Here is a 25,082-nt window from a genome sequence, read left to right as displayed (position 1 = left end):
TTGATCCCACTCCGGAGATTTAGCTTTGCTTCTCTCGCCTGTCGTCTAATGTGATATTAATATTTATCAAATGCGCTTCCCGATTCTCCAGGTAAAGTAAACAAGAATGAGATGTATAGGGCCGCACTTTGATCAAAAAGTGAAGACTCCAACCTCCCCCACTAAACACGGGAAATAAACATTCATAAAACTTTTTTTTTTTTCTATGGTGATAAAGAATACTGAGCCCCAGACTGCCTTCATAAAGTGTTTTTCTGTGTGTGCGTTTTTTTTTCTTCCAGGCATGGTGAACTACAGCGAGGTGTCTGGATACCCGCTGGTCCAGCACTGGAGTCTCCGCTCGGTGCTGTACCACGTCAAACTCAATCAGTGGGTCCTCTCTCAAGGTAATTCATAATATATACTATTTGTCAAGAGCTGATTGTTTATTTAAGCTGCAGGAGACCGTGCCCATGGGTCTCTGTGGCATAAAGCCCCTCGCGCTCTCAGTGGAGAAAAACAACACTGTCTGCGATCAATAATTGATCACGTTGTAATTAATATGACACATCAAGGTTAGCAGCTCATCACAACAGCTTGGGTACTTTGTTTAAATATCCTGATTAACAGGCAGACTGTCATTTTCTGATTAGGATCGCTTATCTTGTGCTTAAAGATGCTACAGTAAGGGCACAGATGGTCTAGCGGTTAGGTTGTGCCCCCATGTACAGAGGCTCTCTCTTTTAGATTCCATACTCTATCCACTGCTCGATCAAATAAAGGCAACAAGCCCAGAACTACATCTTAAGAGAAGATGCTGCAGCAAGCTTCAATGCTAGCCCAATTTAAAGAGCAACTTGAAGGTTTTTTTTTACCTAAATGAAAAACCTCGTCTGACAGTGGCTGTTTCAAGTTTCAGGTTACATAATTTACATATTAAGCAATACTACAGGTCTGTTGGGCAGTGGTAACCTATGTTTCTTAATGTTGAAAAACACAAAAGTCACTAATTTAGAGGTTCAATTTACGTTTTCAGTGAGTGAAGCAACTAAAAATGTTTATTTTCAACATTTCTTCACATTTTATCACAGGGAAGACTCGTGTTCTCTCCGACTCAGGCTTAGATCATCATGCAGCAGAGGGTGCTAGTTGTCCTGCGCAGTAGTGTCTTATTATGTTCGTATTATTAATTATTAATCTTTACATTTAAACTACCAGTTGTTAAGATGATTCAATGTTTAGTTTGTGCCGGTTGCATTCATTCTAGCTTGACAGGACATCAGGTCGACCTGTTTATTTAACAGGAGAAAAATCAGTGCTAGCTGTTGTGCCTTGGTGCAGTTTTTGGAGTCAAAGAGACGTAACTAATCTTCTGTAAAGGACATAGTACAGGTTAGTGATAAATTGCGCTAAACATATTTCCGCTAAAGCTCAGATAATAAAATGATAAACAAATTTTATTTTCAAAGATACTGTATGTCCCCAGTCTGTCCACAACCCCCTAATTATGAGAAAAGTCCATCCTCTCCGTCTTTTGCCTGCTCAAATTTTCAGAAAATGTGTGCTCAAACAGGCCGTTTGGAGATTTTCCCTTTGTGACATCACAACGGGCAGTAACCCCTCCCCCAGGTGGGTGACACTCCCACAACTAGGTGTTTGTTCTGCTCTCTGAGTCTGCCTTCACACCGTAAACAATAGGACATGAAGCGAGAAAGCCCGAGTCATCCAAGTCCTTCCAGAGAGGGGGTGTGGTCAGACCCAGATCATTTACATATTTAAAGGTACAGACACAGAAACAGCCTGTTCTGAGCAGGGCTGAAATAGAGGGGTTTATAGGCATGATCAAATACAGGATCAGAGTGGATTTAGAGCAAGAAACTTCACACACATGTTTTGGGGAGCTCTGAGACTTATTTAAACTGTTTTTAAGAGGAAGAGAATATGTGACCTTTAAGATGTGTTGAGATAATAACCAATAACCACCAAAAAGAGGTCATTTGATCTCAAGCAATTCTGCCTGGTAAAATAAAGGAAAAATAAAAAGCTGTGGAAAATAAACAGTGACAGAAAAATCTGAACGCAGAAAAAACAAACATTTTAAATCTGCCTTTGTTAGAAACAGAAGCCTTTCTATGGTAATTTAGTCTGGAACATGTAAAGACCATCACCACAGGGTGCATCGCTTTAGTAATTTGGTGCTAAAAGGTTCAAGTTGCGTCCATTATATCAAATTAAATCCCTGTTTGAAACAGTCAATTACAGAGTGATTGTGGTGGAGCACTCAGCGGCTGTGCTTGACGGGAACCTGGGGAGGCAATAAATGGGTGAGGGTCAAGTTCCCTTTAATCACAAATTAGCGAAAATGTCACATCAAAAGGGCAAAAAGTGAAAAAAAGCCGCTCAACAAGCATAGCCAAACAAGAGGAACACAGAGCTGTAAGGCACCATGCTCACTGACTGTTTTAGCATCTGAAGCTGTTTGTCATTCCATGAAAAATAACTTGCTTTGCATAATAAATCATCACAACCCAAAGTATTTCCCCTGATCACGCTGGAACACAAAATTTTACCACTAAAACAAAGGATTTTTCTGTTCTTCAGCTTGACATTAAAAGCCAATTTTGAAAGCACATACGTTGAATACTGGTAGCTCCTCTGCCGTAAAGGAGCGGAGAAGGACCGAACATGCATCTGGTGGAACTGACCAGTAATCCGCTGTACATCGGGTTTGCTCACTAGCCGAAATAGGCTACCGGCGCCCCCCAAAAGAAGACATTTAAGACAAAGAGTCAGAGATCCACAACTTCTTGTGTGTTTTAAAGATGCCTCTAAGGAGTCTGTCCTCATAAATCATGAAGAAATGTTCAGTTAACAGAGTTATTTTAACCTTGGACGAGCCCATTATCATCTCGTTCCGTTTCTTTGTATCTGTGGAGCCAGTGGCCCTCCAGCAGTTTGCTCGTTTTGCTTTTTGTTATTCAGCGCATATGTATTGAAAAGTAATTCTTTTTTTATTTAATAAGATTTATTTGTTGCCCTGTGGACATTTCTTTCCGTCCTTGAATAAAGTCGTTAATTTCCTCTTAGTATGAGTATACCATAGCTTGAGAGGTACACATAGTCCTGTTTTTTTAAATTCTTTATGAAGGCTGCTGTGTCGAGACAAAATCAAAAGAAATAATCTGGATAAACGTGATTCTCCCTCAACAACAGCAGGATAAAAGAGGTTTTCTGCAGAACACATAAAGAAAGTGAGCCTTTCCAGGGACGGGCTGAACGCAGAGGCTCATAAAAGGAGGCTAAAGTTAGTTTACTGCTGTACAGAGGAAACATCGTTACAGCCAGTCGCTGGAGGAACGGCTGTTTTATTGACTTAATTTAACTCGAAAAGCCTTGAACAAGTTTAAAGATGGTAGGTATAGACAGATGTGTGAGTTTCAGAGAGCAATGACTGATCATTAAAGCCTATTAGCATGTATTATTAACTATTCAAATTCAAATCAGGATCAGGTTTGTCCTTGTAGGTATATTTGGTTGCAGGGAGAGTCACATAACTTCATAAATCATCCAAAGTGCAAATGCATGGTGTATGGGTAAAAGGGCAGAAGTGAATAAAAAGGTGCAGGTTCCAATCGAACTATTGATAAAAAAAAATAAAAAAAAGTTGATCTGTAAAACTCACAGCGTCTACTGTAGAAAATTCAAATAGATTTAAAATTAAATATACAAAATAAACAAATAAAGCATTAAGAAGCATGACATTAGCTTCCCGGTCATGTTGATGGAGCATTGATCTCTTCACAAACACTTTCCCCCACAAATGCAGTTTCACTCAGTGTCATAAACCTGCAGTCATACCTCGATAATGAGAATAAAAAACAATTTGGTGATTTCGGCTGAAGTCCAGTGTGTTGCAGGAACTTTTTCTGTGTTTATGCCTTTTATTAAAAAGTTGATTTTGAAGCACGGCTGCTTTCATTTATCAATATAAAAAGGATGATAGGGCGCCAAGCAGATATGTTTTGCGCCCCATGTACAAAGGCTATAATTATTTTAGCGGCCGTGGGTTTGAGTCTGACCTCCGTCCTTTGCTGCATGTCATCCCTCACTCTCTCCTCCCAGTGTTTCCTGTCTCTCTCCAGCTGTCCAGCAATGAAGGCAAAAAGGCCAAAAACATAAACCAAAACAACTAAGTGAAAGTAAAATACAAAAGTGATAATTAACTAGAACTACTGATACAAGTGATACAAAATCACTTTTAAAATTTCTCATAATTTGCGAAACAAACTGCTGTTTGGCCACACCTCCGCTCTCCTGCAGCGGCACACCTCCAACCCCCCTCCCCTCGTGTTAGCACAAAGGAATTTAGCTCAAGTGGTGGAAATGTGTCCCCGGCTCGAGCTGTATTTGACTGAGGCCTGCATTGATGTGTTAGCAGGCTAATGTTAGCACGCCTTAGTTAGCTCGTAGCTTCATATTGCAGATAAATTGACACAGAATGACCGTGATCTAAAGACACAGCCAGCCAGACTAACGCTTCTCCCTCATTGTAGACAGTCATGACTCAGAGATACATTTACACAGGTTTATACTGGATTTCTGCTGTTTTTATGTGCAAAAATGTCACACATTCTTCCTTTCAGTGGGATTTCGTCAGAGGAAATAATTGACTCTTTGAGTTAGTCTATTTTGCTCCTTACTCCAGACATGAGTAACAATGCACGCTTTTATTGTTTGCCAGCTGAAAAGAGAAACCATTAAAACATTTTTGGTTTGTTAAGGTGTTTCGTTTTTGAATCTAAGTGTCTTTTAAAATGAAACTAAGCACTAGCCATTGTTAGGAGTAAAAAGGGGGATGATTCAGATGCTGTAGATACACATATAGACTTAAATCATTGACTGCGAGTGGGGTAAACACGACAAGATAATCGGGCTGATTTCACCCCTCCCAACAAACCTCAGAAAGATTTTTGTGTGATGTTTCTGAAGATCCAGACCAAGGAGAGCAGGAATGTAAAAAAATCACAGAAAACAAAGAAGACGTCTCACTCGCTGCTGTATTTCACCCAGGTAGGGACGTGTTTCCAGCTCTGCTCTTCTTCAGCAGACACATCTGGAGATTGTGTTGCATGATTTCTCTGTGGTTTGAAAGCTGTGGTGAAGAGAGATCTGATCCTCTTGCAAGGACTTTGGGGCCACACCGATTTTCCAAATCTAAATCTTAAATGTTCAACATTGCTTTGTGTGGAATGTCATAAAGAGTGTTGTAGTTTGAAGAAACCACATGGCTCTGGTGGACTTTCTGAACAATCATTTATTCATGTTAAAACCAAACCAGCCATGCTTTTTTCAGGGTTTCCATATTTTAATATTTTATTTTCTAAGTTAAAAACTGTTTAGCTCATCACAGAAGAAGACAAAAAGGATACTATTAAAAAAAAACAGGTCTGATATTCTTATTTTCAGATCTGCTTTTTTTCTCGCCTTCTATTTCTATTTTCAGGTTTGATATCAAAGGACGGCTTTTACAGTTACAGAACGGATGTCACATGCAAATCTGATGATGGATATGGAGGCAGATTTCAGTGGATAGTTGGATGGATAGATAGAAAAGGGGGTCAGCACACAGGGATATGTATTTCATTTTATTTCCCTTGTCTTTCTCTCGGTCTCTCTGATAGCCTGTCACAAATCACAAAGCCTCATATCCGTGGCGAGACCGAGGCGTTCTGACAGGGCCTGCCATGGAAACTTCACAGAATAAGATAACTGTGGATAGGTATTTAGTCGAGCAATACTTCTTCTGAAGGCTGCTCCTGGCTCCTGACACGTCGGGGGATTATACTGAATACTTCCTGACGGGTTTCTCAGGACCAAATGTATTATTCTCTCAAATAAATCTGCCCCCGCCCTCACTGCATAACTGGAGTTTTTTTTTTTTTGTTGGAGTCTGTTTCAGGGTAAAGTGAAATCAGTTAATATGTTGGACTCAATCATTCTGCCTGGCTGGAGGGAGAGTGTCACTTAATAATAATTTGGATTTTTGTCATCTTTTAAGTGCATGCATTATTCATAGATCTTTCATGAATACTTCTGCCTTCTGATAAGTGCAGCCGGCCCTACTGTAAATACAGCCATGTCACCTCTAAAGCGTTTCCAATGGCGCTGTTGTGGTTGGAAAGTGGCTGCCACATCAGCTCAGGATGCAGCTTCTGTTTCCACTCACAAGCGACTCGTTCATTTCCCCCTCCCTTCTACTCCCATTTCCCACTTCAGCTCATCATATTTCAACAGCCACTGGAGGGGTGAGGCTACAGATTTTTTTTTGATTTTTTTTTACATGCGATAGCAAAGACACCCACCAACCCCCCCACCACCATCGCTCATCCTGCCTGCGCTCTCTGTCTCGCACTTCAGCGGCCTCCTAATTTAATTTTAGAGGAGAAGTAAGAGCGAGCGGAGCGTGAGTGCTGAGATATTAATACTGCTTCTCCTGGAAATGATAATGATAGATTACTATTGCACCCTGGCTTTTCAAATATTTACTGCAGTGAGAGAGGGAATGAGCATGTGGTCGTTCTGTTAGTGCAATCCGTGTATCATATCTAACATGCTTTCACATGGAGCTTTATTTTCTCCGAGCTGAGTCAGTGAATTCACTTCAATAAGCAGCGACAGGTTCGTCGGCTTGTTTTCTATTTAGTCGACGACTTCTTGACAGAGCTTTCTATGGTGATTAGCAGAAGTCCTTATTTTTTCTCCTGCTGTAGATAAACGGCCATTTCAGGTCTCTCATTGGAAGTCCCTAAGGGAGATTTGCCGTCTTAATTTATTTTTATTTTTTTAAACCATAACCTCTGGATTACAGCCATAGACTGTAAATATTACTGGACCAAGCCTTAGTGACGTCACCTATCTGTTCCTGCAGGGGGCTCCAGAGGATCATTGGCAGCAGCCACCATGCTGGAAATGCTGTCTCAGCCTAACTTTCAGTCAACTTAACGACAGGCTGAGAGCTGGAGCTGAGGCGGGTTTTAAGACTCTTGTCTAACGGTTACATCGAGCCCACATGTCAATCATGTCAGCTACGCGCCTAACTATAGATAACATGCATCTTTAACAAATCAAAACGGAGTCATTTTTTTAAAATGACATCCCCCCCGTACAGTGTGTGCCCATGATGACATTAACTAATCAGATCTGTTTTGTTTTTGTACCAGGCTGTGAATAGCTAGTTTCATCTTTTTTGGTTGTGGTGTGTTTGTGACTTCCAGTGTTCCTGGAGCCCGCCTCAAGTGGACACTCGATGAACTGCAGCATTGGCTTCATTTTTCAACCCCGCAGGTGGCTGCTTGGTTTTTCCTGCAATTTAAATTGGCCTCGATAAAGAGGGAACACTCTTTGTGTCTCCCTGCAACAGAAGGAAAAGGAATTTTAAGATCCAGTCAGAAAAAGGGCCACATGTATATTAGGTTTTTTTTAAGTTTAATTTTATAACGTTGCAATGGATTTAGTTGGATCGTTAGCTTCGACAAATATTTTTAATTGGTCGAAAAACTAGTAATCGTCCCTGAGTGCAGGATGTGTCATGAGACGTCTGAAACGTTGTACAGGAAGAGAAAAATAAAATCAGGATCAAACACTGGAATAAAACCAGGAAAATGTATTTTTAATCAGACTCTCACAGGTGCAGCCCTTTGATAGATACACTCTTTGAAAAAACATGTCCTTACTTATGAAGGTGTTATGAAAATATAAAACTAAATCAGGATGCTGTATAAAGTGTGACAGTTCAAGGCAAACCAAGGCGTCTTGTAAAAAAAAATCATATGGACATGAATTTCAATGATAACTGCTCAAAATAACAACTCTGTGAATGTCCCGCCCCCGTGACATCACTAGTGACAGTATAAGACAGGAAGTGTTTGTTGCTGCTATCTTTTGACTCCTTGTGCATGATGTTCATGGTGAGTAAGGACACATTAAGCTTATGTGGAATTTGTTTTATTCAAAAATATATATACAGTACCATGCTTAAACAAAAACATTCAAGAGTTTTATATAACCAGAACATGTTGTTGGTAAAATGAAGAAAATGTATCAAAGCAAACATTTAGACTTCTACAGGTTCAGATTTTTTTTTTTGGGTAACATAACAAAAATCTAACATATTGAAGATGCACCCTAAGGCATTTAAGCCAACATCATGACTGCCAATAAACTGACATTTAAGTACTTAATGTGTGCTTGATGTCGAGCAAACACAGCGCTTCATTCTAAATGAAAGGCGGCTGATTTCATAGAGGAAAAATACTCTTAAAGAAGCAGACTATAAATAAACAAATAAATCTTGCATTACGGATCAGAAACAGTTCATTCTTAAAGGTCCAGTCAGTAAGATATCTATTGATTTAATGATAAAGTGATCTTACTATATGATCAGACATTAAGGAAACATGCTATGTTGAAGTTCTGTCTTCTCTGACAACAATGCAGCAGCCAGTATGTCCTCCTTCTAACTTTAGATTCTGCTCCTGAATGCTCTGGATTTGTTTGGACCAGAGAAGGTAGGCGCTTTTAAGGCACCCCCACACGGCCGTTTTGACCCTCACTTCTCGGTTTGCAAGACAAACGGCAAACCAACAGGTGTTGCAGGGATGGAAGATAAATATTTGAAATCCTTTTGAAAAATGGAGAGAGGTTAGAACACAGAAAGGTTTACAGACCCATGCAGAGCTGGATAAACACAAGCTTCAGTGTCTGTGACATGAAAACCTGCATGAACATCAACTTTATAGGGAGGAGGGGGCGGGGGGGAGACAGCTCTCTGTAATGTTTTGAATTTGGACTGCAGTACCCATTTTAAACACTAGATGCCAGAGTTACATACTGCTCCTTTAAAGCCTTGTTAAGAGTGTTTTCTACTGTGCCCTGAAGTTTCCCATTCTGCATTATTTATTCATGTGCACAACATGTTGATATTCTGATTGTGATTTTCATCAGGTAGAAACAAAAGCCGTGCTGCCGCCTGAACTCTGTAGACACAAAAGACATGACACAGTAAAAAATAAATAAAAGATCAGGAGGATTTGACTGTGAATAAGAATTGGGCTTGTTCATGCCCACATGAGAAACGTTGTCTTCCCTTCTTGGTTAAAAGGCTTCATGAACAGTAAGCTGCTAGCTAATGTGTCTAAATGATGTCTAAAGCCCTTTAAGAGATTTGTCTCCAGAAGCCTGACAGGTTCTTCAGGATCACCCACACTAGCTGTGCAGTTCATAGAGTGAGACAAACGTTTAAAAGGACTTCTAATGCTTAGCGAGACACCTGTGCCCTGAATGCTTGTGTCTGCCAGAAATCATACACCACATTGTCATCCTTGCAATTAAGTCGACACCAGAATTACCAGTCGGTTAAAGTCATAACTAATATTTGTATTGCAAGCCGCTGCACTGCGCTGCACACAGCCAGCAAGGGCTGTATAGCTGCAGTTAATGGCTAGTTCTTTACGGCCATTATGCTCTTTTACCTAGATGTTAACCAGCACGGTGGAGAAATGGCGTCATGTAGCGCTGAGATGAGTCTGAAAGTATTCTGTTCCAGAAAATTGAGATCAAGATGACTTCATTTTATTGCATTTAAAATACAGGAAAAGATTAAAAGTTGGAGTTGAGAAGAAAAGATGAAGATAAAATGAAAATGTATTGTCCCAGTGGGAAATTTCCCCCGGACTTCACAGTGCTCTGCTGCAGTAACAAAATATCCAAGTAGTTTTATTCATCTGTAAAACATGTCTTATTCAATTATGTACATAGTAAATAACTAAAGCCATGAATATGCAATAGGGGAACGGGCCTGACTCAGTTAAAACTGCTTTACAGCCAGATCATGTTCTGCAGCACATCGAGAACAAAGATCACATCAGACACAACCTTCACGGATAAAACTAGGCAGCCAAATAACTGGGAAGCAAATGTGCAGCATTTCTTACCTGACAGACCAGTACACCATGAATTTAACCAAGAAGATTACAGCAGACCCTCTCCACCCCCCTTTGGTCGGAGTATGAACTCTTGAGTTCAGGGTGCAGGTACAGTAGGCCCAGGATAAGGACCATTGTTGGGTTTAGGATTTTTAGTTTGGGCTGGAGACCACCAGTTGTCCTGTTCAGGGGCTTGTCCAGAGGTGTGACATGGTATATGATTGGCTATGTGCCTATTCAGAGGCGGGACTTAGGTGTAACTTAACTATTCTGGTTGTTCTCAACAGGCTTATGGAAGTACTTTCAGTTGTAAATAAATACTGAACCCTTTCCATCCACACTGTCTACCTTGCAATGGCCTCAATAGCTGTAAATCTATTTTTTTTCAAGTTAGACTGCTTACACGAGGTTGCATGCAGTTTGTTAAGTACTCAGCATTGTGACTTTGCACATCTTTGTTTTTGACTCCCTATAGAATCAAGCCATGAAAATGTACATGTTACCAGACTGCATGACTTATGTATCATTAGTGGGGATAGAAAGCGTAAAACATTTTTAATTCATCTGCATGTGTGTGCAGACAAACATCATGTGGTCCCTGCATAAGTCAGGGCCCCTGGTGGGACACCCCAGTTCAAAAAGTCTGGGCACACCCCAGGTCCTGTTTTCTATTTTTTGTTTTTCTTAGGTTGGTTCTATTTCTTAGTTTTAGGGGGAGGTGCTGGGAGTGCGTGGTTGCCTCAGCGCCTTCCCATCTTTTCTTCCTCTTGGCCGGGGTCTCATGCCCCTTTTGTTTACATTTGTTTGATGGCTTATTTTTAAGTATTTTGGTGTTTAATAAAGCTTGTGGGTTTCAAACCTTTTAATTTTGTGTGGCATCATTCACAGTACTCTGTACACTCGGAGTATGGAGTATGATTGGCAGGTCAGATTTACCAGATCTTTTGCAGGAAAAAAATCAAAGTGAGAGACATGAATACTAAAATGAAATACACATATTTGCAACAAAAAAAAATGGGTTAAAAAGATAAAACATTAGTGTGGAAATAATCTGATTTTGGTGTGAAAAAAAGAAGACCAGGATGGAAACTAGAGTCTGTACAGAGATCAGGAGACTTTTTTTTTAAAGATGCATTACTATTATGAAACAAGTTTGATGTTGAGATTGCTTCTGTGGTGTGAAAACACACCGATCAATGCGAAGGTCAGATAGAGATGGGGAACAAGTGCAGCTATTGCACTCCATATATACAGTACATATACGGCCTACAGGATGTATAGTGGGAGATGTACTGAGGGAATTTACTGTAACATCCAGAGGGTGAATTCTCATTGTGCTGTGTAGATGTCTTTATTCATCAGTGATCCATGCAAACCCTGTGAGCCTCTGAAGCTTTGTGTGCCTCACAGCTATGAAACAAACAGATCTACCTAATACAAATGTGTATCTTTGTGTTAACCAGATGATGTGAAGCTGGGTAAACACATCACATTTACCCTCAAACATCCTTTTTTGTTCTCTTATTTTGCAATAAAAGCATTCATGCTAACTCCTTTGTTCTGTCCATCCACTCAGCCTTCAGCTCTGCCATCCATTCTCTGGACGGGGCGACGCAGCGGAGCGACTTTGTCTCCATCATCCGGGAGTTCGGGAACCACTATGTGCAGGAGGCGGTGTACGGCTTCCAGGAGTCCTGCACCATCTGGTACCCCAACAAACAGGTCCAGAGACAGCTGTGGCTGGAGTACCAGGACATCAGCAAAGGTAGGACACACTTATACCCTGTGAGTGCATCAGATCATCTTTATTATTCTGATTTAATTCAGACCTGTTAAATGGAGACTGGCTCTGGTAGTCAAAGCTGAGACTGACGTGTGTGTGTGTGAGAAACACGTGGGTCATTCTTGCAGGATGATTTTTTTGTACAGATCTATAATCTGTCTCCAACACAACACACATTGATGCTGGTAATGCTGGGTGTGTGTGTGTGTTTGGGTGTACAGAGTTACAGAGCTGGGCACATTAATGTGTTCATTATCAGTGCAGTTTTTTAAATTGATTTTTCACATTTTAAAACGATCAGGGAAACCTTTAACTTCTGGTAAATACGGTTTCCGTTTATGTCAATAGTCAAATATCGTCAACTCAAATGTACAGAAGTCAAATCTTTTTATGATGCTACGTCTGTTTGGATTACATACAGAAATCCAGATTTGTGCAAAAGTGTAATTTTGGTGTCCGTGACAGGGAGAGGCAGGGCACACTTATTTCTAGAGCGCTATTCATACAAAAAGCAATTCAAAGTGTTTTACAGAGTTAAAAACACAACATTAATAACATTAAGGACAGTTTTCACATTGCGCAACAGAGATAATAACATATTAAATATTCAAATATAGGATAAAAAATAAATAAAGTAGTTGACATTAAGCAAAAATTAAATACTTAAATACAAAATACTTGAAATGATCCTTAAATTGGGTCATTACTCTCTGAACTCCTCACTGTGTTGTAGTGCTCTGAATTCCCTCACGATGGACATTGATTCATCTACTTCTCATGCCTATTAAAATAAAGTTTTTTTTTTTTTTTTAAATCCACTCCAGAACGAGCGGCTCACTCTGTATGCTCCGTCTGTGTCGTGGGAACCGTCTGAAGACGCTCCAGAGACCCCACACAGGGGGTGCCGTGTTAGTAAAATACCATCCAGTTGTAACTGAAACGCTTCACACATATTTTGTTGTAAGCTGTAATTCATCCGAATTTGCTTCATTTCTTATTTTTAGCCATTCATTGAACTTTTGTGTGTTTAGTGAGTTTCTTTTGTGTGCTGGGATTTCTTCACAGTCTTAGATTGCTCTGAAGTCCCTGACCACAGAGTCTTCCCTTCCCCCATGGACACACATTCCCCTGCTGCTTCTACCTTTAATGAGATGATTTCTGTTATTTACATTGCTGCTGGTATGGTTTCTCACGAGCAGATCACATCATCCAAAGTGACACATCAGTGCTGCTTTGTGTTTGTGAACACAGCTGCACTGATAGATCTTAATTTACACACTTCAAATAATCAGACAGATGAAACCTCTTCAATGACCTGTTTCTAAGAAAACTTCCTGTAAACATGTCCATGCAGAACATTTTCTTCTGTACTTTAGTTAAATGCTGTTCTTCACTTCTTTAAAGATCAAGTCGTGCTGGCATGATACATCTGTTTGACGTCTATATGTGAGTGACTCATTACAAACTATGTGATGCTGCAGTGCCTCTACCTTCTGTTTCAGCCTCACTCATCGACATTGTTCTATATTAATTACAGTAAAGCTGCACACGAGTACTCGTACCTCCAAGAACAATCAAAGAACAAAAGTCTTTCCCTTTCTCTTTCATAACTCCAAATGCCAGCATATGTCAGCCATCCATCTTTTTGTCACAATGTGCACATTTTTTTTTTTTCACTTAGTCTCAGCAGCGATAAGTAATAGCCCGTCTCCACCTGACGTTTCACCTTGATGGTTTCCAAACTGTCCGCAGCCGTTCCCTTTGTTTGCCTCGCCATCTTTTCTCCCCCCTCCCTTACTTTGTCCAAGGACACCCCTGCTGCACGGCACGGTGCGCTCCCGGTAAGCGCCGAGCTGACAGATGGCGTCAGATGACTGAGTTTTCCCATCTTAATGAAAAGTGTGTTAGTCCTCATTTCCAGCACCTGTGACACACGACGACTCAACAGAATTTAAAATAGAAAAGAAAAGAGGGGGGCGCCGGTGGTCTAGTAGTGAAATGGTTCTCAACTGGTCCAGCCTCAGGACCCATCAACAACTCCTACATGAACAATCAAGACCCAACTATCGGGTATGTTTCATCCAATCAGATTTATCGAATGAAGAATTGTGCAGTTTGGGCCTCAAACGGTAGAGAACAAGGAAATGGAACAAAAACAAAAATGTGTGAAAAGGTTTTCATAGACTTTTTGACACAATTTTATTTTCCAAGCACACAAGAAAGCTTCTCTGCATCCCACTTTTGGGTCCCGACCCACCAGTTGAGAACCACTGGTCTAGTGGTTAGTGTGCGTGCAGCATGTACAGAGGGTAGAGTCATCAAAAAGCGGCCCAGGTTTTTTTTTTATTCAACTTGTGGCTCCATTGCCGCAGGTCATTCCCCACACCTTCTAACCCTGATTTCTTGAATCTGCACTGCCATCTCTTTCTAGCAAAGGCATAAAGAAAGCGTAAAATAAAAATCCTAAGTCCTCCCCTGGAAAGCCTGCACTTTCCAGGTCTTTCTCTGTGGCTCCTTATATTATAATTATGTATATTAGAGTATCCTTAAACAACATAAAAATATGGGTGTTGACAAAATATACTGGGTTTCTGCTGTATTTATGTGTAAAATGTTGCACATTCTTCCTTTAAAAAGTATCATGGCTAATGCTCAATGCTTGTAAATTCCACAATTCTACAATTCACTTAGCAGACGCTTTTATCCAAAGCGACGTACATCAGAGAGTAAGAACAACACAAGCAAAGATCCAGAAAAAATGGAACAATGTCAGTAAGAGCAAACGATCAGCTTTGAGTCTGATTGGACACACAGGTGCTGACAGGAAGTGACCAGAGGCAAAGCACAACATTGACGGCAGTTCTTGAGAGCTCTAATCAGTATAGAAACCATCTTATAAGTCATCGTTATCAAACAAAAACCATCGTCATTACCATCATCATCATCAATAATATGGAGAGCATCATCATTAAGTTAGTAGGTATTCATGAAAGAGCTGGCTCTTTAGCTTTTTCTTAAAGGTGCATTTTACCTTCAACTTAAATAAATGCACCTATTGTCCTTCCTCTATGAAAAATACCAAATTGTATTCTTTGTTCTGAGTTTAAATGTCCCTAACTAATAAAATACAGCATGGTACTTTAAAATAAAGCTGATTAAGAAACTTCTGTTCATATGAATAAAGAGCTTTGTGTACTTTTAAATGCTACACCTATTTACATGTCTCATTAAAACTTGTTTAAATCTCATCTACTGCACAGATTCTTTCACTTGAATGACTACCAGTGACAAGGACAGGGATGTTAGAGTAATAGAGAGACTACACTTCTGTTATCAAACCTCATGTTGAGGCAACAATAAAAACATCAGATAAGCTCCACGTGGGGCTGAAAATCAGATTGTCCGAAAATTGGTGCGCAATCTTTCCAGAATCAATTTTATCTGTCAGGCCGAGAGCGCCATTATTGCAGCAGGCGGTGGAGATCTGAAATGATTCAATCGAAGTGGTTAACTGTTTCAAAGCGGACCCGCACCATCCGTCCTCGGGAAAAAAAAAGAAATAGATTCCATTGGCAAAAAGGAGAAATCCGAGTCATCTTTCTTAATCTCTTCCTGGCTTCTTGGAAACGTCCTGGCCTTTTGGAGGGAGTAATGAGCTCACAGGAGAGTTTGATGATCCATGTCCTCGCCCTTTGCTCCAAATACAAGATGTGCCCGAGTGCAGCTTCTCTCCATACTCCGGGAGAAGCCGAGCTGATCTTTTTCTGCATATTAACTGCCTGGGGCATGGACACTTCCAGCAGTTTTAAAAGCTTATTTATGTATATCATTCATAATGTTACATATCAAAAGGCAGTGGAGACCTACTTTAAAGGCTCATTTATGTACATCTGCCATAAATATAATGTGCCAAATGGAAACCGATTTAGAGAAAAGCCATTCTCCATGTTGAAAGTTATTGTACTATTAGAGACATTGAAACGACTATTTTAAGGTGGGAAAGTTGCATCGTGTTGTAAGCTCCCATGAGGAGTTTTTAGCTGGAAATGAAACAAGCTGAAATTAATATTGATAATATTGAAACCGCTGCCATGAAGTAGATGTCAGACAAAGTGGTTAACAGCAATCTGTCCAAATAGAACCGTTGTTACGTTTTCCTCAGTTAAAGATTCTTAATGATCGATACAATTGGATGTAAAAAGAAAGCAAGATGAGATTTTTTTTTTATATACAACACTACTGACGTTTGGGCAGGAAATGATCAGCAAAGAGATACGAGTTAACATTTTGTCCACAGGGGTCGCCAATATATTTACAGGCTCTACGTTTAGAAAGCTGGTCGCCTGTTTCAGAAATCAAAAGATATGTAATACCCAAAATAAAACTCACACAAAGATATAAGACGCAGTCTGTTTCAGGGGGGGAGTCCTTTCTGGGAGAAACAAAATTCACAACAAGCAGTTTCTGTGCAGCTGTTTTCTACAACCATCTATTTAGCCGTTTGCAGTTTGCAATATGGCTACCTACTGGTACTGTAGCTGAGCTCAGCTTACGGTATGTTTTGTGCAGAAAAGCAAATGAAAGGGGGCATATGTTCAGGTCTATGCAGGGAGGGATGGTGGCGGCTGAGCTTGCGGTCACAGGTTTAGAATGCAGCCCACTTTTAGGTAAAAAAAAAAAGAGGTATTTAAAGTATGGCCAAGGCTCTGTATCTTTATGAATTTCAGATATCTGCATCTTACTGGTCTGTTTGATTCTATCCTCATGAGGAAAATCTCATTCACTTAATCAAATAGTGTCTGACTTGTCTGGAAAAAGAAGGGACAATCTTTTTGTGCACTTGCTTTAATACATAATGACACTGTTGCCTATAACACAATTACTCCTACTGAGTGGTTTTTTTTCATTTTAATATGAAATCAATAAAGAGGAGCTGTGGCTTTTCTTTGAGGAAATTTAGCATCGACTGTGAATTATAACTCGGCCGACTGGAGCGCAGTGGGTAAAAGGAGCGGTTTCTCCGTGGTCTGTAAAGTTAATTAAAGACTCACGCGCCGGTTGTTACCTAATGACCCAGAAACTTTGAAACAACACAAAGAGACACACAGAGAGATATATGTACTCGCACAGAACGCATCACTATCACTGCTGTATCTGTCATGTTTGGAGACTCGCAGCCATAGCTCATTAACCGCGGTCAGCCATTGTGTTCGTTCCTGTTTGTGTGTGTGTGTGTGTGTGTGTGTGTGTGTGTGTGTGTGTGTGTGTGTACGTTTGGCAATGACGCCTTGTCTGGGTGATTAATAGCACTTTCTTCTCTGCTCTAGGTTGTGATATGAGTTTCTCTTTGTCAGACACATGACCTCAATTACCACGCCAGAGATCAGACACACACAGCCGGAGAAGCTCTGCCGCTCTGTTCATGTTACGACAGTTTACATCAAGTTCAGGCATACATGGGGAATTCAGTTAACACTATGTGCTGGTGGACTCTGCACTGTATCTACAGACAACTTCAAAATGTACTGATGTGGTGCTTTGCTTCCTCCAGCCACACAGCATGGACAGGCCTTTAGATATTTAAAGCTACGCTGGTTTTTACACTTTCTATATGTAATACAAAAAGTGACTTCTCATGGTAACAGCTGATATATTTCTAAATCCACTCTGATCCTGTATTTGATCATGCCTATAAACCCCTCTATTTCAGCCCTGCTCAGAACAGACTGTTTCTGTGTCTGTACCTTTAAATATGTTAATGAGCTGTGTCTGACCACGCCCCCTCTCTGGAAGGCATTGTGTGGCTCAGGCTTTCTCTCTCCATGTCCTATTGTTTACAGTGAGAAGGCAGACTCAGAGGGCAGAACAAACACCTAGCTATGGGAGTGTCACCCACCTGGGGGAGGGGCTACTGCCCTTTGTGATGTCATGAAGGGAAAATCTCCAAACAGCCTGTTTGAGCACACTTTTTCAAAAAAGTTAGGGTGAACTTTTCTCATGAAATGCTGCTCAAGTATTAAACAATTAACAAAACCAAAAAAGAAAACGTTTTGGGAAATTATGAATTTATTGAGTAAAACAAAATGATTGTATTTAACTGTTTCTATTTTGTTGATTTTATTTTTGTTTTTTGAAAGAAAATAAAACCAAAGGTTACTCATCTTATTCTGTTTCAATAGTATATTTTGTTATTAAGAAAGGGGCAGGTATTGTAAGTTTTCTTCTCCCAGCTCCTGTTTGCTTACGGACGGTGTTATCAGGAGAAAATATTTCATGTTGTGTTATATTTTGTGGGAACCAAAAACTGAAATGAGCAAATAAATCAAATATGAAATTAAACAAAATGAAAAATAATTGGGGGGTTTGTAGTCGGACTAGGGACACATGATAGTGTTAGAGAAACATGGTAAAGTGTATTCTGCATAATGTGTGACCTTTTAATGAGAAGTGTGTTTTTGTACTGATGTTCGATAAAGTGATTTAGAAATACAAGAAACATACCATTATTATTTTTAGGTCTGACAGATGTTCACAGTCCTAATGCTATATGTTTCTGTAAGTGTGCCATTACATACTGCGTGTGCTCGTTGAGACACTCTCTACTTCCTTAAAAAACACCCTTTAACCAGAGCTCTCAAAAAGCCTTCAGAACACACGCCAATTGGATGAGAATATGATTAGCCTTATTTAGCTTCTCTCTCGTCTCTCGCTCACTCAGTGAAGCGTTGCATGCAAAACAATTTGTTCGCACCAGTTTGATAGAAAACAGCTTCAAAATAATTAGACGCTTTGGAGTTCTGTCAAAACACTCCAAGCGCAATTAAAATGTGAATGTGCTTCAAAAACTTGCAACGCAGGGTGACATTATGGAGCTTGGTAAACTGATAAATGTCATGTTGAATTGAAAATACGGCTCGGGCAGAAATGTCTGACGCAAGGAAAGGTGTATCTGGCTAGACCTATCTATTAATATTTCTTTTTCACAAATGAAGCTCTCCTTTTTTCCCTCTAACTTGGACTCTAAAAACTCTCCTCCTAACTTTCTCCTGTAATTTAATGACCATGACCTCCTTCCACAACCTTAGCGCTCTTCCCCCCACAGAGCCAGGTGTCAGCAGCTCTCTCCAAAAACCTCCAGCACCGTATCGCGTGCTGCTATGTGTGTAAGTGCGAACACCCCGCCAGCAGCCAGGTAAAAATAGGAGCCTTATTTATTCTATTAGGGGCCTGTCATTTTAACAAAAGAAGCAGCAGAGGAAGTCTCGCCGCAGGGCCAGAGAGTGGAGCAGAGGAGGGAGAGCGCTGAAGAAGAGGAGGAGAGACACGGCAGAAATTATCCAACTGGCCCCGACCTCTTTGACCCCTCTACACACACACACACCTCTGATAAGCTCCACCTGCCCTGCCCTGGTTACCAGCTGGGAATTATGCAACACTCACTTACCATTCAAACCAGACAGCACTCTTCTCTTTTCACATCTTGCTCTTGTCTTATTTGTGCCGCATCAGATTTCAGAAGCCAATTCTGTTGCTAACATGTAGAGATGGATGATACCGTCTATCTGCTCATCTGAGCTGTGTGTATCAGTCACAGAACTTGATGACCTTCATTAATGCATGTAAGGGCGAAAGAGCCTTCATGCTGCTCTTATGAGTTGCATGGCTCGAGCGCTACAGCTAAAGAGTGACCTCTGACTGCACATTTCCTGTGCGCCATGCTCCATCAGCACTGCTGCGCCGTTCACTGCCACTCCAGTCAATGCTGTTTTACACATCATGTGACGAGGCGCCGTCTCCGGGGCTTTGCATGCAGTGCCACTATACGCTCTGCTCTGTTTCAAAGACGCTCTAACAGTCTATTTTCGATGGAGGTTGCTGCAAGCACATGTTGAGACAGGAAGTCAGACAACAAAAATGCACAGAGCTTCTGGTCAATTTCAAAATAAAACACAGGCTTGCGATTGTATATTCCATCACTTAATAAATATAATGTGAGAACAGGAACCGGATGAACAACAACTCATCCTCAGAAAGAAAAAGCAACATGTCGTTTGCAGGTTTTGTCTTGTTATTCTTCTTCTTGGCTGCACATGGACTGACCCAGTGGAGCACAGCATGGCCCTGACACTGACTAAACAGGAGGGTGACAAAATACAGGATAGGGGGCTAGCTTGTATTTTTACAGAGACAATGCTTAGGCAGAGTATCATTAGGTTGTGAATGCTCATTATCCCATCAGCTAGTGCTCGAGCTGTCGCTGTGCTTCACTCACACACACACACACACACACACACACACACACACACACACACACACACACACACACACACACACACACATCCTCCTGCTCTCTGCCTGGTAGCACACACACATACAGTTACACCTCTTCTCTCTCCTGCTTGTTGTCTGGCAGACACAGTGGCCATTCTAGAGTCTGTTGGGGCTAAACTAAATTTCTTGGGGCCCCTCCAACCACTGTTAATCACCATTAGGCCTGCCAGTGTCCCAACTCTTAATTGTCTTCCTTTTTCTTTTTTCACTCCCACACATACAGATAATTCCTCGTCATTTTCTTCGCTGACTTTCATTGACAAACTTTGGATTTCACAGCAAAAATGCCTGTGATGCTTATCAGGGAATGGAGAGGGATTGCTTGTCAGATGGGGCCCCTTAGGGAGGTGTTCTACTGTCATTGCTAAATGTGCAAATTTTGAGCCACTGCTGTTGTCGCACCTCGTATTGTTAACAGAAACTAAACTTTGTAATTATAAACTTCCATTTCTATGCTTGCCATTGTCATGTCTTTGTAATTAAAAAAAAGAACATTTGTCGTCATTATTTTTGTAAACAGAATGAACACTGCGTCCTCATCATTTGTTTGGTAATGAATCTAGTTTTGGCTTGAAAAGTTTGACTCTGCAGGACCAGTTCCACTTATGTTCCTGACAGAATATTTGAGATGGAAACACATGAGCATGCTGTCTCTGCCTTCCATAACAACACGGCCTCTCGTGCTGTGTGAAACGTCATGTGGAGCCGCTCCTGTTTCTCTGACAGTTTTTTTTATAACACATATATTGTCCAGCAGTCTTTTTTTGTGTTTAAAAAAAAAAAAAAAAATATCTTTTGTTCAGCGCTCTTTGACTGCTGGCTCTGTTTGCAGGTCAAGAAATACGACTCAGACAATGTGAAATGTTTTCTGACCATCTGTCATATTGTGAATATTTAGCCTCAGGCAATGCACAATAAATATTCCAAGTGTTCTTGTTTTAAGTCTCCAAAGGTTGGTCAGGGTCGTTCACTTCTCTGTCAAGGCTATACTGCAGGAATATTTAAGTAGGTGGTTTTTTAAAGAATCATCATGGAGAGACATTCTGGAGACTTCTTGTATAGCTACATGTACTTTATGTATTTTCCCATAATAACGAGTACATTTGAGTTGTCTTCTCGAGATCTCAACTTCTCAAACAACAGATATTACTGTTCCATTGTGTTTCATATCTCCAGTAATAGACAGTATGTTAGTCTCTCCATCATGGATAAATAACAGATATCCCACATTGACTCTATATCCAGCTCTTTCACACACTGTGGCTCCTGAAGAAATGAGTCATTTTGTGTAGGCTTCTAACTTTAGTTTTTTGAATAAATAAACATTTCTGCTCCCTTTAGTTTTTCTTCAGTTTGTAGTTGGCCGTGTTGAGTGTTAAAATACTTACTTTATTTAAAACATGTATTATAATAAAGTTTTGTGTTTAATAAGACATGAGATGACGTAGTTTCGACACAATGCAAGCAATGAGGTCCTGCATGCAGGTCGTGCATGTGAGTGAGGGGGCGTGGCTTTTGAGGGAGCACGGGGGGGGGGTGCAGACGGATCACTGAGGGAATGCTACTTGCTACATGCTAGTTTAAAAAAAAAAGACCAACCCTGCCTTTAAGTGAAGCGAGCTATGAACAAAAGGATTGATTTAATTGCACGTCACACTAGTTTGGTTCATATTTTGCAGAAACTTGCAGATACGCAGCCTGTTTAAGAAGAGAAGAGATGCAGGGAGTGTATTAACTAGGTGTGAGCATGTGCAGGATCACAAACATTGAATATGCTGCATCAGGATTTCTAAGATCTAAGTGGTTTTTATGTTTTTTCTTTTTTTTAAATCCCTTTTTCTGCTTTTGCTTCTTATGATGAGATTTTTTCCAACTCTGTGTCAGCTTAGTGTAGCAAGAAAAAGGTCTGGCCTACATGAGATTAGACATTTAAAAGAGAGGAGGGGGGGGAAGAGAAGAAGACTACTACTAAGACGACTTAAGCAATGAGGAATCCAACGAGCAGGATGTGATAGTCATCATGACGACAAAAAAAAAAAAAAAAAAAAGTCAGTAAAGAAGGGAGATTTATAGGATAAATCTTTTTTTTTTGGTTGTTGTTGTTGTGAATTTGGTGTTATCGATTTTTATTTTACCTTTGTAGGTTTTACCTTTTTTTCTCTCCTCTGCCAAGTCCGCTGCCGCACTAAGACATATGTGAGGTCAGGGGAGTGACAGCAGAGTGTGAGTCCAGTCCAGACTTCTGAGGAAGGAAGAAGTGAGAGAGGCGAGGACACCGTTAAGGTCACTGGACAAAAAGATAGACCAAAGAGTCGGTTGTATAAAGTGGGTGTTTGGTGAGACAGTAAAAAAAATGACAAGAGAAGACTGCAGGGGGAGGTGAGAGGAGCAGGTTATGAGGAGTAAATAAAGGTTATGACAAGGAGGAGGATGAGGAGGGATGTGGAGGTGAACAGTGGAGCAGCTGGGATACGTAGGCAGGCTGAGAACATGTGAGGGTGGAGGTGTTGGAGGAGATGTCATCTGCCTCTCTGAGGAGGAGGGAGGGTGATAAATGTCTTCTGCCTTTTCTTCCAGTTATCAGATGATTACAAAGAGACGAGGAGCAGATGTCCGCTAACTCATACAACTTTTGCGTTCGTTTGTCTGCATTCTAAATACCTCCGATGGTATCAGTCGATTTGCTTGTTTTTGCGAGTGCAAAAGTGTGCCTTCATGCTTGTGTGTGAGCGTTTGTAACCGCGAGCCCCGAGTGTGTCAGTGTGAGTCTGTGGCAGAAGGAGAGAGAAGAAGAGTGTCGTCCAAGCTCGTCAAAGTCTAACCAAGTGGAACTGCTCCAGCAGCTAAAAAAGTTGAAGTTGGAGATGAGAAACAGATTGTCCGGCTGCTCCGCCACACACACACACACAAAAAAAAAGAAAAACAGCTGATATCGAACCTCGTCAGCACTTTCAACACAAAATTCGCCTCGACAGGACAGACGGAGCCAAGAGTGTATCAGTTTACATGTGGCAGGATTACAGAAATCACATTAACCGCCGGATTATCGGAAAATACAGAAAGAGAGGGAGAAACATCCTCCTGTTTCTGAAACGTCATTAATCCAATTACAGAAACTAGAGAATGCACGTTCTCTCAGATACTGTATGTTTTCAATTATAACACTCTCTCTTTACTTTATTCAATGAGTGGGTTGTCAAATCTTAGATGCCTCTACTGTCTGTTTAAAAGACAATCTTTAGACTTTTGTCTTTTTGTCCCTAGGGGGAAATTCCTTTTCACAGTTTCAGTTTCTGTCCAACAGACACAAAACACAGTGTTTAAAGAAAAGTGAAACACAGAATCAAAAGTTCCCACTCCGGCCTGTTCACAGGGCTTTTTGTCCAGGGCTTGCTGTAACAGCAGAAATCAGGCTCTTCCCAAGGCGAGCCCTCCTGCACCTCGGTGCTCTGTACCTCCGTCCTGATGGGAGTGGGCTGAGGTGGGTGTCCAATGCGTGTGATGGACCTGTTGTTGAGTTCTGTTAGCTTGGGTGTAGGGAGACCAATTATTCTGGCAGCTGTTGTTGTGATGGGTGTGAGTTTGGCCTTGTTTTTAACAGATTACATGTTGAAGAAGCAGGATGGGCTGGACCATGCTCTGCTATATAACAGCAGCAGGAGATATGATGAGCTGTGAGGAGAGGGGAAACTTCATACTGTACCACTGTCAAGACTTCACAGATGTGATGCAACTTTCACCGCTTAATAAAAAAGTTTCCTGACTGGATCGGACCAGCGAGAGTGGTAAATACAGATGGAACAAAATAAATAATTTCCCTTTTGTGATACCTTGTTTCATTGATTTTCCATGATTAGGCAGTAATCTGAGGTCATAGATAATCATGATGACTTCATCAATCACATCATTACTAACCAAAACAGTTTCTGTCATCAGTAATCATGTGAGGTTATTAGTGTACAGCTGTACATTGTCATAATCCCTCTCTGCTCCCTCGTTCCCATGGCAACCGACTCCCAACAAGTTCAGTAAAATGTCCTACATTCTGACTAACTGAGTTGACAAGTCACACTCCCCTGACCACACTATACTGCATATACATTATATACATACATGTTTCTACACTCTCCAAATAAATGACACATATGTTAAGTTGAGGTGTCTTTAGTGAAAACTCATTTAGGAAATGTAGAAACCACAAAAAACTCATTTCCATCATGCATAACGACCCGGACATCTCCACAAATGTAGACCAAACGCGAGCTTAAACTGCTGACAGCCGCAGACTGAGTTAACCCCTTCTTATCTTTTTTACAGTAATGTAAAAGTCACATTTACTGACTTTGTTTGCAGATTAATTTGAGGTCGTACAAAAGGGAGACTTGGCATGTGACATCTCTTATAAAGCTACTGTGGTGCGTTTACTGCCTACTCTCATTTTCACTCTGCGTGTGGTTCCTTAAGCCAATGTTTTTGAATTTAACCATTTTTCCTCGATGGTTATTTTGCATAGAAGGGGGGCAATGAATTTATAATGGTTCATTTGAACACACAACCACCATCAGAGGCACAGAGATGTTTCTTTTCCTGCAGCCCTGTTAGCGGTGAATGCGTTTGCTTTCAGAATTAGCCGCTGTCTCTTTGACTCATTTTGAAGTTTAATGGGCACAAATGCTGCGCGTCCCTTTAGTGAGTCAAGCCCAGAGTGTCTGTTTATATTTCAGATACCTGATTATTGATTATTTCACCCAAACTCATCATTTAATTAAAGTTAAAAGTATTTATTGAAGACTTAAATGATAGATGGATTCAATATGTTAGGATGAACTACCCTGAGAAACATGCATGTTCTTCTCTGTAAATTGTCCACATTTGTAAAAACCCACACTGTTAGTCAGTAATTTATTTAAATTTAATGAAGTTTTTAACCTTGTAAGCGTGCAGGCTTTTCTGAATTATACATAAATACCCTTCAGATTAAGCTGGTAAACATGAAGAAGCACCTC

General features: G+C 40.6%; 1 protein-coding gene across 6 annotated transcripts in view; it reads left to right on the top strand.

Moving 5' to 3' along the window:
- astn1 (astrotactin 1) overlaps positions 1-25,082 on the top strand; it is a 415,934-nt gene that overhangs the window by 224,322 nt on the left and 166,530 nt on the right. For all 6 annotated transcript variants that reach the window (XM_065954366.1, XM_065954365.1, XM_065954364.1 and 3 more), the window contains 2 exons: positions 282-386; positions 11,539-11,727. In XM_065954366.1, the coding sequence (XP_065810438.1) occupies positions 282-386; positions 11,539-11,727 (294 nt within the window). The remainder of the gene's footprint in view (positions 1-281; positions 387-11,538; positions 11,728-25,082) is intronic.

This window comes from Labrus bergylta, chromosome 4 (assembly GCF_963930695.1).
Source record: "Labrus bergylta chromosome 4, fLabBer1.1, whole genome shotgun sequence".
Lineage (NCBI taxonomy): Eukaryota > Metazoa > Chordata > Actinopteri > Labriformes > Labridae > Labrus > Labrus bergylta.
Note: the sequence above shows the minus strand (reverse complement) of the source record. Positions and strands in the feature narration are given on the sequence as shown.